The sequence below is a fragment of the Diadema antillarum genome, unplaced genomic scaffold (assembly GCF_040938485.1).
Source record: "Diadema antillarum isolate AM-2024a unplaced genomic scaffold, OU_Dant_1.0 seq00001048_RagTag, whole genome shotgun sequence".
NCBI classification, from domain to species: domain Eukaryota; kingdom Metazoa; phylum Echinodermata; class Echinoidea; order Diadematoida; family Diadematidae; genus Diadema; species Diadema antillarum.
In genome coordinates, this window is record NW_027271878.1 from 337140 (window position 1) to 349739 (window position 12600).

The 12600-nt window shown below is 37.1% G+C and overlaps 1 protein-coding gene across 1 annotated transcript in view; it reads left to right on the plus strand.

The window, feature by feature from the left end:
• Window positions 1-2789: 2789 nt before the first annotated feature.
• The window catches only part of LOC139743100 (neuronal acetylcholine receptor subunit beta-4-like), a 59450-nt gene continuing 49639 nt past the window's right edge, over window positions 2790-12600 (plus strand). The window contains exons 1-2 of the mRNA XM_071653607.1: window positions 2790-2808; window positions 5395-5567. Coding sequence (XP_071509708.1) covers window positions 2790-2808; window positions 5395-5567 — 192 coding nt within the window. The remainder of the gene's footprint in view (window positions 2809-5394; window positions 5568-12600) is intronic.

The window sequence follows — 12600 nt, forward strand, 5'->3', positions numbered from 1 at the left end:
GTATGTTGGTTATAAGACGTCATAAATACGTCGCAAAACTAACGTAGATATCACTGTATTAAAACGTCGCTCATATGACGTCAGGAAACCGTCGCAAAACAAAGTAAATTTGACGTAATTATTACGTCGTTTTCATGACGTGCTAAATACGTCTCAAAGCGACTTAGATTTTACGTCATTACTACGTCGTTAATAATGACGTGAAAAATACGAACTAAAATTGATGTAAATTCTACGTCATGAATACGTCACTAACAATTGGTAAAACATATGACGGAAAACTGACGTAAACTTTACGTCATTATGAGGTCCCTAACATGACGTGATAAATACGTTGTAAAAAGACGTTAAAATCACGTCATTTTCTGGTCATTCTGTGACGTGCGACCAGTTTGACCAGTTGCAACCAAATTAAGACGTCTTTTCGACGTCAGTCTGCTATGTGGGTTAACATGTAGTTTGTACATAGAATTGTGAAATTTCTACTTTTTCATTCAAATGCAATTATGCCCGAGGCTCAAATCCTCGTATATCTATAAGTGATCACTATTCTAATGCTATTCAACCAAGAATAACATTTTTCAGACTTCAATGACAGAAACATTGGATTTTCGTCATTTGTTTTTTTTTTTTCGACAAGATCAATGGAAAATTGTGAGGTTATGACAATGGTGAGCTCACTCAATTGCATATTCATATCAATTGTACAAGAACTGTTTTGTTGAAATTAGCAAAACTATAAAATGTCATAACTTTCTTATTTTTCATCCGATTTCAGTCAAATTTTTACCGTCAAACTCGTAAGATTTTATTCTTTTTTTTTATCAGACTAACTTATATTTGGACTAGATTTCCCCTTTAAGGGCTCACTGATTCTCAGATTTGCTCTCTAGCCATTCGTTTTGTACACAAAATTGTCCCAGATTCAGCGTTTTAAGATACTTGATGAGATTTTGAAAATGGGACAGCCTCCAAACTGCCACTATTTTTTTATTCCGTTCAAATTCGAAGAAATTTTAGTTTAAGGAAGAGATATCTAATTCCTTCAATATTTGAAACAATAGGACATTCACAATTAGGACTTGAGGTAGTCCATTTTGTTTACAGGCATGAGGCTTCTTATGGTTTCATGTACGTGCTTGATAATTTCTTACAAGAGTTTATCATATTAGTTACAGTAGTAAGATACTAAGCGTGCGTTGGCAGGTTGAACATGGTAACCAAAAGTGCTCTTAACTTCCTAAAAGAAACACACACACACATAATCACGAACACACACACACACACACACCTGCAGGAAGGAAAGAGGATGTATTAACCCTGTTCTGGTAATGGTGCTTTTGTTTTTGTTTTTCAGACTGTGATTAATATCTGTATTATATCAAATCAAGGCACAGGCAATTTTCTGTTTTTGTACGTGTAATTAAGATGTATAACCAAGGAATTATCACAGAAGGGTCTGTGATAACTCCTTGGTATAACATGGTGTGCTAATTAATGCCTCATGTGGAATCATTGTTGTCACATAAAAATCATTTGCTCATGAGAAGTAAAAAAAAAAATCAATTTTTGTATTTCTTTAAATCAAGGGTAACAATGTGAAACATGGCAATATATAACATGTGAAATATGGAGGAACCGCCAAAGCAAAGCTTGTAATCGCGGGTTCCAGGGGAGAAAAAAATATCAATGTAATTTCGTTTTGCAATGGAGATAGGACACAAAGGACTAATTCTAATGCTTTATAGATCTGTCTGTAAGACTATGTATTCTATCTGTCTAAGCAGTCGTGTTATGTCAAAAGTGAAATCGCTGTAGTGGCATTAATTTCATATCCTGGTGCCAGTGTCTCGTTTCCATAATCTCCAACATAAAACATAAAACAAAAGAAAAACAAAACTTTGTTGTTTGTTTGCTGTTCGATGAAGACAAAAAAAAAAGATAGATGAGAAATTATGCGTGTTACACAGTATATTAAAAATCTTTACTGTGTAAGACGTCTTTTTAATTGTAACGGCTTTGATCCTTTCGGTTTGGCTAATATCTTTAATAGTGAATCAAGTTTTCGTGTAAGATTGAGTCACATCATACCCATGATGATCATCCCCATACCAGACCAATAGACGAAGAGGTGTCATATTCACGTCGAGCTATGGTTTCTGGGAAATAGCTACGCGCGCGCAATCTACCCCAAAGTAGGGCCGCGTCTTTGCCGAGAGACGGTCAGCGCGAAAGTACATTATGCTTTCAGACCAACGACGCCCCTCACGCCTAATATTGTTCCAATCAAATAAGCCAAGCCAATCTTGAGTTAGCTATGTGTACACTGGTACTAATGACCCCCCCCCCCCCCCTCTCTCTCTCTCTCTCTCTCTCAGTTGGTTAGGAACTTCGCTGGTTTTAAAAGCGACATCCTCAAGCTTGCCCGACTTAACAATTCATAGAATTCATCGATCATGTTCAGACAGAGAATGAACTAGCGTTGACCAGGGAGGGGCCAATCCAGGAATTCCGTAAAAAAAAAAAAAGGGGGGGGGGGGGTACCTTAAAGAAATTAAAGGGGCGCACGCGCCCCCTCCCATTTTTCTTTTTATTTCTTTTGTTTTAACAAAATATAAAGAGGGGGCGCGCGCCCGGTGCGCCCCCTCTCTGGATCCGCCACTGCCAGGTAATAGAGTGATCCTTCCATTAACATCGGAGAAGCATCCGTTTCATTACTTTACATTGAATGAATGACATTTGTTATCGTTGTTGTTGTTGTTTTTTTTAAAGTAATACATGCATTCCAAATGTCAGGCATGCTGTCAGGTGGGTGTGCTGGGATATGGGTGGCAAACACCATTTAGAAGTATTTCATGAATAATCATAATGATTACTTCAGATGCTTAACTTGCTGAATTTAAAACATATCTGTTGGTACAAAATGACCGTGTTCTTTTTTTTTCTGCTCATGCGCAAAGTGGAACTGGCTTATTGCTTATTGGTGCGCACGATTCGTGAGTTTGTCTAGTTCGGAGCACGGCCACTATTCCCTAGGTATGTCGACACCATCTAATCGAGCAGTCGTGTGCATGTCTTCTATCTTCTTCGTTTGTGCGTTTTTGCAGTACGTGCCGTGAGTGATCCTGGCATATAGTTGCCGATGGAATATATCACTTTATTACCTGTTCTTATAATCATCCCGCTTTCAAGTGCAACCTCACTTGAGCGCTGGACAGACGTGTGAGAGAGCGGACTGACATTCAAACACGTCAATCTTTCTAGATAGTCGTTGAGGCAAAGAAAACATCTTTAGCGAGGGAAAGAAATATCAAGCAACTGAACAGACTCTGTGGACGAAGAATATGAACATGCTTTGGAAAACATTTCTTACGTTAGTGTATATCATACATCTAAGAGGTAAGTGATATCTGTACTAGATTGTTCATTACCCTTCAATGAAAACAGGCTGTCAGTTGGTTTTACATGTATTTTACATTTATGAACAACAATATCTACCCATGTATTTGAGATCATATTAACAAGGCAACATTGTATCTTTTTTTCAAACTTTCAGACATTGTGGTCAGTGTAAATGGATTAATTGACCTGATTCTGAAGCAACATAATTAAAATTGGTATATATAGAACGATAAAATCTAATGCTTAAGCCACACAACTTCTGATTAAAAAGAGAAGTGAGTACATCTCATCTCTCTCGTTCAGAATTGCCGTCTTTCTCACAAAACCTGGAAAAACTTGGAACTTTTCATGTTTGTCTGGTTTGTGTGTGTGTGTGTGTGTGTGCGCGCGCATGTGTTTAGGGGCAGACGTTATTCTCTTCCCTTCTCAATGCCATCCAATTTATTTTATCAAAGAAATAGTAGTTTTGGTTGAGACCAAACTTCAGGCTTCTCACATTTTTTTTCTTCTTCTTCTGTTTAAGTGTGCCTCCTTTAATAGGCTGAAGATTCTTCCAGATGAGATATAAATGAGAAACCTCTTAGTATATGAAAGAGCATATAATTAAAAAAGGAATTCAACGTTTATTTGATAAAGATTGGTGTTTAAATGGCTGAGATACCCAAAACAGAGCAATCTTAATAAAAGGTGGGATCCACCTTTTATTACGATCGCTTTGCTTTAATGTTTGGATGTTTGGATGTTTGTTTGGGTGTCTCAACCATTCCAAAACTGATTTTCATCAAATAAACTTTGAATCCTTCTTAATGGTATGCTCTGTACTATTTCATAAGTGGTTTCTTGGGAAAAGTTAAAAGCCCCATCCTCATTTCCACCAATACTATGCCATCCCTCCCTTTCAGATGGGATGGAAGGTTCAGGTATTAAGATTTCAGCTGCGACGCTTCGCAGTAAAACCCATGGGGCAGTTATCTCTGCTCTCCATTGTTTTCTACATATCCCTAGATTCAATGTATAATGCAATAATTATGAGGACATTTTCGTACAAACAACCAAAGAAGGATAACAATTATTTGAGAGGATGATAGTGTCCGTGACACATTTTCAGTGATCTGTCAGAATCAATTGTTATGCGAAAAAAAAACAACTATATACGAAAGAGTATATCAAAATCACGGATAATTCACAAATAACCTTAACTCTAACCCTAATCCTTAAACCTCCTAACCCTAACCGTTGTAGATGAGATCTGGGCCCTTTTGAATAAACAGATGCAATAAAACACTCAGTAGAAAGTCAAACATAAGTCAGGAACCAGCCAATCAGAATTGAGTATTGAGAAACTAGTGTTTGATTTTTTTATTTATGTTTGATCTCAACTTTTAAGCAGCAGGGCCCTGATATATCATTATGCTAATCCGTAGTTACAGGTCAAGGTGTACCGTTATTAGCCACTTTAAGTTCATGAAGAGGTTTGAAACTGGAATCTCAATCTCTTCAAACTGTTATAAGTAGGAAAGGTAAGCCACCGGGTGTGGCTGTGGACATGTGTAAGAAAAATCAGGGTCGTGGCCGACATCCACGAGTCATACGGCCCATGTCGAGTCATCCACAGCCCATGAGTTCGACACTAGGCAAGTAAGACCAATGAGTCCAAAACTAGGCAAGTAAGGCCCAAGAGTTCTACAGTACATTACGGGGCTTACTGTGTCGGTTTCATGGACCTTGTGTGCTTAGTGTCGAACTCGTGGACCTTGTTTCCCTATCGTAGTATTGGACTCATAGGCTGTATGACTCGTGGGCTGTATGACTCATCAGGGGCTGTATGACTTTTGGGCTGTATGATTCGTGTGTGTCGAATTCGCGTGAAGTGCACCTGGAAAAATCGTTTCATGGGGCAGACAAGGGAAAACAATAACATTGTATGAGATGCGCGATGATACTTTAATCGTTTTGATCATGATATTCTTGCTGACAACGTTTATATTGTAGGGTGTATCACACTCGCTCAAGACACGTACTACAACCAGCACTCGGCTCAGCTGTTTCTGGTGAAAGACCTCCTCAACGGTTCCAGATACTCAAAGTACGTCCGTCCAGTACGCGAGGAGGACACCACCACCAGAATCTATTTCAGTTTCCAGCTCGGGAACGTCATCAACCTGGTGTGTATGTTATACGTATTTTATTAAACTGTCTTGTAAAAAAAAATGATATGAGATTTACAGCTGAAGATATGATGAAAACTGTCATATCCGTCAGTCTCTCCCTACCCCCCTCCTCTATTTCGATCTCTCTCTGTAATGTATCTCATGTCGTTGTTTGGAATACATCCGCTGACACAGTCAAAGGACTGTTGTTTTTCAGATTGTACTGTAGGTAATGTTCTTTTAATCCATTGGCGAATTGTGCAAAGTTTAGATAATATACAAAATCATCATACTCAAAATTATCAGTTACCGTCTTGAAAATGAATTGTGTGTGCAAGTACAGGAACACTTCAGGCCAGTAAATATACTACCACGAACGGGAATGGATGAAGATAAGGATGGGCCAAACAACATTACTCACCGTACAACCCAAAACATCATGTAGACCTACAGATATGACAACAAAGTGCAGAAGTGGGGCAATATATAATCATATTATGGGTTAGTCAAATATCGGTTAGTGATTGGCTAAACACAGTCACGTGATGGAGGCACATTGGTTATGTTCGCCCATGGGCAGAACATTTTTTGTTATGTTCTCCCATGGGAAAACATTTTCACCTAACAAATGACAAACGATACCAAACGATTGAACGATCTTATTTTGCACGCAATCGATAGGATAAATTTGCCTATTCCATACAATGTGAAAAAGCAGATTTGACTAACCCATATAAAATAACAGATGATGACTTTTTTTCGGGAACATGTACCAAACGTTCCACCCTCAGGGTTTGAAATGCTATTTCGGGAGGCTAGAAGTCCCTCAATAGCATGTCAAACCTTTCGGGTGGAACATTCGGTATGTTCCCTCCCCCGCCAGTCATCATCTATATAATATTGACCGATCGTCTGATCTTTATTCTGGATCTCTCTGTGTGATTTTCTAAGCGTCTTTGTACGTGGCACTTTTTTTTTACATCCTTTCTCTCAAACACGTGCATGTTGATAATTATAGGTTGTCTAATTCCACACCTTACGTAAAATGCATGTTCATCTTATAACAACGAAACGAAATTAATACGAAAGTACTTTCCCTCGTCACTTCAAAAGCAGAGACAGATTTTGCAACGATCACCGTCTATCCATGTTCATCGAACATTATAGAACAAGTTAAGAGAATTTTGGAACTTTATATTGCATGCAACATATCCAGAATTTGTCATATTAGTAGTAAGCGTATACGCAAACTTGATATGGGTAATCATATTTTGGCCTCACAAGCCTTAAATGATGTACTAGTATACACTAAGCTTCACTGAATATCGTAGTAAAAAACAATGACATTATAAATTTTTAACGATTTTCTAACAATAATGGGAGAGTGTTAAACTTCGTAGATTGTCGGCCAGAAATGTAATTTTCATGCGCACAACTTATGACACAGCATGTGTTCAATTGATGACTTTATCACTTCAGCTCATAACATTATGTGATTTTATAGTACGAGATAAAAGCATGTAAAATTGCAAACTACACAGCCTTACTATTCAGTGTCTGCTCTGCATCGATCTTTTTATCCAAGTGGGGCCTACACTCTACAAGTATTGTCTTTTCAGTGGGTCCTTCCGTTTGTTTGTTTGGTATGTTTTTTTCACAGAGTGCATCATGACAACTATTTCACTTTCGTTACCTCAGCACCTATTGCAATGTATCGCTTCTGTAAGTTTGCAATTATTGCAGTTTTTTCTTTGAACAAATTTACCTGCATTATATCTTTCACTGATGAAAATGAGATTTACGATTATTTCATCGTTAAAAAATGAAATAAAGTTGAACTTGAACTTGAACTTGAACTTTTGCTAAATTCTAAGATAGATAACACGAGTATGTGATACTGCACTTATTTTTCGTAACCCCAAGTGTTGCTGACATGCCTACTTCATTTCCTGAATCTTTACACCTTGATTTTATATTGTATTATCATTCCTATAATGTTTTTCTATGTCTATAATATTTCCCTTCTTTTTTTTTCTTTTGCATTGCTGACTTTAGTCTGTAATGGTTTTACTTTAACATGTTTCCCTATTTGTGCGTGATGGCGCATATTATGTGTTTGATGAAAATGTGAGAACCAAAAACGAGACAAGATAATCTGCAAACACACAAACACACACATACACCCACATTCAACATATATTACTGAGAAGATTGTTGGTATTCGCGCATCTAAACGGTAACAACAGCAGCAACAACAGCAACAAGGCTGGTTAGGCTAGTGCAAGTGAAAGGTGAATTACCCTCTCCCATGGCCCTTACTCTCCCTCGATGCCCCAGATTGAAATGAATTAGTAATAGAGAGAAAGGACAATCTTCTCAGCGCATCCATCTCGGGGGCAAAAATTTGTGAAGACCCGTTCTGTCGCGTTTATACCCTAGAGGGCTCCGCCAGCGATAACTTCTGTACAACCAGGCAGGCGTGAACGTCACACGTTCTGCCCATAGTTACAGCTCTACCATACGTCAATCTCTTGATTTAGTGTGTAAGTGTGTGGGACATAAACACGGCATTGCGGCGAGATGAGGTATGCTATAGTTGACTGGCTATACAATATGTGCAGCTTCTTCGTCATTTTTCTTTTGAATAGATGATATGTCCTATTGGAAGATAAAGTTTCAATTATCAATACAAGGTGTGTAAACTTCTCAATTCATTTATTGACTCCTCCTATAGTGGCCTCATTCAATTCAATATTTTGGTAACATCATTTTGGCACTAATTTTCTGCAGCAAATATGAGAATAATGTATGCATCCTGTCTGAAAAAAAAGAAAAGAAGATAAGGTTGACAATTAATTATCCTGTACGTAGAATAGGTAAGTGCAATGTCATTTCCATAAGTTCCTAATTAACTATTGTATTCATCCCCCGTCCATTGAAGAAATATGACGGTGGTCAAGAATGCAATGAAATACTGTTGAAAGCTATCACATTCAATTGTAAGAAGAATTTTTCAAAAATCAAACTGAGAGAAAATTATGAAAAGTTAGAAAAAGATATGAAAGTTATTTTTTCCCAGTTATTTTCTTCACTGACACAATCTATCAGCCAAAACTGATCATTAATTTGTTTACACACACAAGCAAGTTCACAGCTTGATAACAGTTTTCAACAAAATATAGAAAAATATAAGCTTAATATAATGCTTAAGCTCCTGATTTCAAGCTTGGAAGAAATTCATATAAAGAACAGGTTTTCATAGAATGTATATTAATTCCTTTTTTTTTTAACTTTTATAATCTTTGTTTTCCTACCCCTTGTGCAACCATATCAGTCCCAAAAGGACAAAAAGGACAAAAGCAAGGACAAAATATCCTTGTCAGAAATAAGTAGAAATTAGATATTAATGGACAATGGACATTGATAAGCGCAAGTGCAGCGCATGTTTAACTCGACTTATTGAAGTGCGACCTACGATATATGGAATTGTACAGTTTCCATGAACTTTTTCTTCTCTCGCCGAATAAAGATAGCTACATGATGTAATGATGTCATTACCTCATAACTCTTTCACTGGTTCGATCAGGAAAACCTTTTTTTCCCTCATTTTCATACAAAATCATCTTTTTGGTCGATAATCTAATAGCTACAGCCCCTTTCCAGAAGATGGCATGATCGTTGCTTGATTATTGCAAGTAATCTGTAATTATTTCGTTGATTGAGTTCATGCATAAAAACAAAGTAGGGGCTCTCCGGAAACACGATCTTGTCAAAATCGTACATTATGTATAGTGGAACTTCTTTCTAGGGGAATGTCTCAGGTAGATATTTGTAAATTTGGTAATACCATATATATATATTTTTTAATAGAATTAATTTACACATTTATTTTCTTTCTTCGAATCATGTACATTGTAATCTGTATATCAACATTTTCTTTGATATTACTGCAAAGAATTTTGATTCATGTATACAATTATGTTGGAAGGAAAATGACTAAAACAGAAACAAAGCAAAATACTAGGTGTTACAAAAAACACTTCCCACTTTTGATCCTTAAAGGACAAGTTCACCTTCATAGACACGTGGGTTGAGTGAATGCAGCAATATTAGTAGAACACATCAATGAGAGTTTGAGGAAAATCGGACAATCCGTTCAAAAGTTATGAATTTTTGAAATTTCTGCTCAGTCATGGCTGGATGAGAAGACTACTATAGCTTGTGATGTCATATGAGTACAACTATATAAAGAAAGTATAAAGAAAATTCAAGATATTCTCACTTTTCTCACATAATAAAAGAACAATCGACTTCTCTCTTTCAGAAGTCAGGGGGAATAATATTGCCCCTAACATCAACACGTCGAGGAAATGTGCACTTTATTCAAAAAATAAAGTTTTGTAAAATTCTCTTTTTATTTTCCTTATATCGTTGTACGCATGTGACATCATACACTGTAGTAGTCTTCTCCTCCAGCAGTGATTGCACAGATATTTTAAAAATTCATAACTTTTGAACGGATTGTCGGATTTTCCCCAAACTTTCAGTGATGTTTTCTACTAACATTGTTGCCTTCACTCAATCCACATGTATATGAAGGTGAACTTGTCCTTTAATAGTTCAAAAACTATACATCAGATAACACTGCCATTGATATGAGTTATTGCTGAATAGTGTACAATTTTAATAGTTGGAGGTGATTTGATTATGAGAGTATGAATCCGTTTCGTTAAATCCACGATTAATTTTAAAGTTAAATCCCAAATTTTGGTCAAATTTGAAACCTCTGTACAAAATTGAACTTTACGCAAGAACCAATGATGTGTATGTGAGTGTGTGCTTACGAATACCACGAATACCACCTTTTCAGAGCTCTGCTTACTAGGCTTCTGGACTCTTGCTCCAAGGCACATGAATGCTTTATCAATAATTCATGATGGATTGCCCTAGACACTGCTAGTCTGCATTCGTGGTAAAAGGTAAAATGCAAAATGCATGCACAGGAAAAAAAATAATAAACACATGTTTTCATGTGCTTGCATACACTACATTTCAGGAAGAATAAAGACTAGCTGTGCTATTGGAATTTCTCATGAATATGTAATAGAGCATTCCAATCCTGGCTATTGTTCAGGACCATTGTCAGGGTGTTAACCACACAATCCCATACACACCAATTGACTCCTGTGCAAAATCAAAATTTAGTACAGAGGGTTGAAAACAGAGCAAAATCTGAAACCTAACTTAAAAATAAATCTTGAATTTAATGAAACTGATTTATGCTATCATTTTCAAATTACCTCCAACAAAATTGTACACTGCTCAGCTTTTTCTCATATCAATGTCAGTGTTATCTGATATAATAGTTTTTGAACTATTAAGGATCAAAAGTGGGAGGGTTTTTTTTAACACCCACAGTGCATATCGTTGTTTCATGAACATATGGGCAGCATTAGGATTCCATAACGTTCTTATGATAGTTAAAATGTTTAGGTCTGATAAAACCTCTATTTGTGCAGTAGTCATGCCTTAACGATGCTTGTTACGACATTCCCTGTATGAATGTTTTTCTACAGCCATATCTTTTCACCCCAGGTTGTTTGGGTTATCGCATGCCAGGTTATAGCAAAGGACCCCCCACCACCCCCCCCCCCAAAAAAAAAAAAATGGATACGTTAGTATCATGTCATCTCCGAATCATTTCACTCTATATTTTCGACTGTTAATCTTGCAATTTTGATGGGCATAGTGTTATTTTTTTCCCTCAAGTAATAATTGTACTAGTGCAGAAAGAGTAGCAACTGCATTATAGCAGCAGTAGATAGCCGGTGAAAGATACGGTAATAGGGTGACAGGTAGTATACATCATAATTTACAGGTAGACATGAAGAAACAGGAAAGCTATACCCGCTGCTATATCGATAGGGCCCGAGGGGATTAGAACTATCATTGGCTTGGTAGTTTATTAGTGGATATGATGCGTGTCTTATAAACCGGAAGTCGTGAGTTCGAATCCCACCTGAGTGTGTAATGCCCATGTTGTCGTTGTTGTTTTTTAGTCGTGTCTGTTGATGTAAGCATTGAACAGTCGGTTCTAATTTACATTGATGAAGGGCAATCTGTCCATCAGTTTCGATAAAAACAGTTCGACGCACAAATCATCATTTTGAATGAATATTATGCAGTAACCGCTGTTATAACTGATAAGAAACATCACTGACTATAGGGTATGTGCACGTCACGAGCTATATACCAATAAATCATCAGCCTAAGAGACATACTGCCCAGAGTCATAAATCTCACAATTTATACAACTCAAGAGTCATACTGCCCATGATCTGGACATAAGATTAAGAATAAAATAGGCCCATGAAGTACACAATTCATGAGCTACACATAGGCAAATATACTAAGACTCACGAGCCGACACGGTTATTGCGTGGTTTTATTCATGTGTCGAACTCGTGGACCTTATTTGCCTATATTAGAGTTTAGCTCACGGGCCTGTTTTACTTCGTGCCTGGCTCGTAAGCCTGTTTTACTTGATGTCTACTTCATGGGTTGTATGGCTCGTAGAATGTCCCCTTGGCAGATGCTCGGTAGCTTACAGACATAAAGTGGATATGACGCCTGTCGAGCAGTCAGGATGTCGTGGGTTCGAATCCCACTAGAATATGTTGTTGCGACCAAAATCACACTGAAAATTATAGCACGAAAGAACCAATAAACTACTGCTCAGGCGGTTTATCAACAGTGATATTTTGGGTACAGACAATGATCAATGATTATAATTCATTACATGAATATTTACACATCCGAACTATAACATTGCAATCACTTACCTGTGTTACACACAAATGTATTAATTCAATTCAATTCAGTTCAAATGATTTTATTTCCATAATACATCAATCACAAGTTCCATATAATCCTCTGATGGAATTGTCCAAAGATGATCTTCGATGCACAGATGAATGATCCTTGATGCACCGATGAATGATTCCTCCGACGTAAATCAATGGGCACGGGTTACTGTAATCCAAAGTAT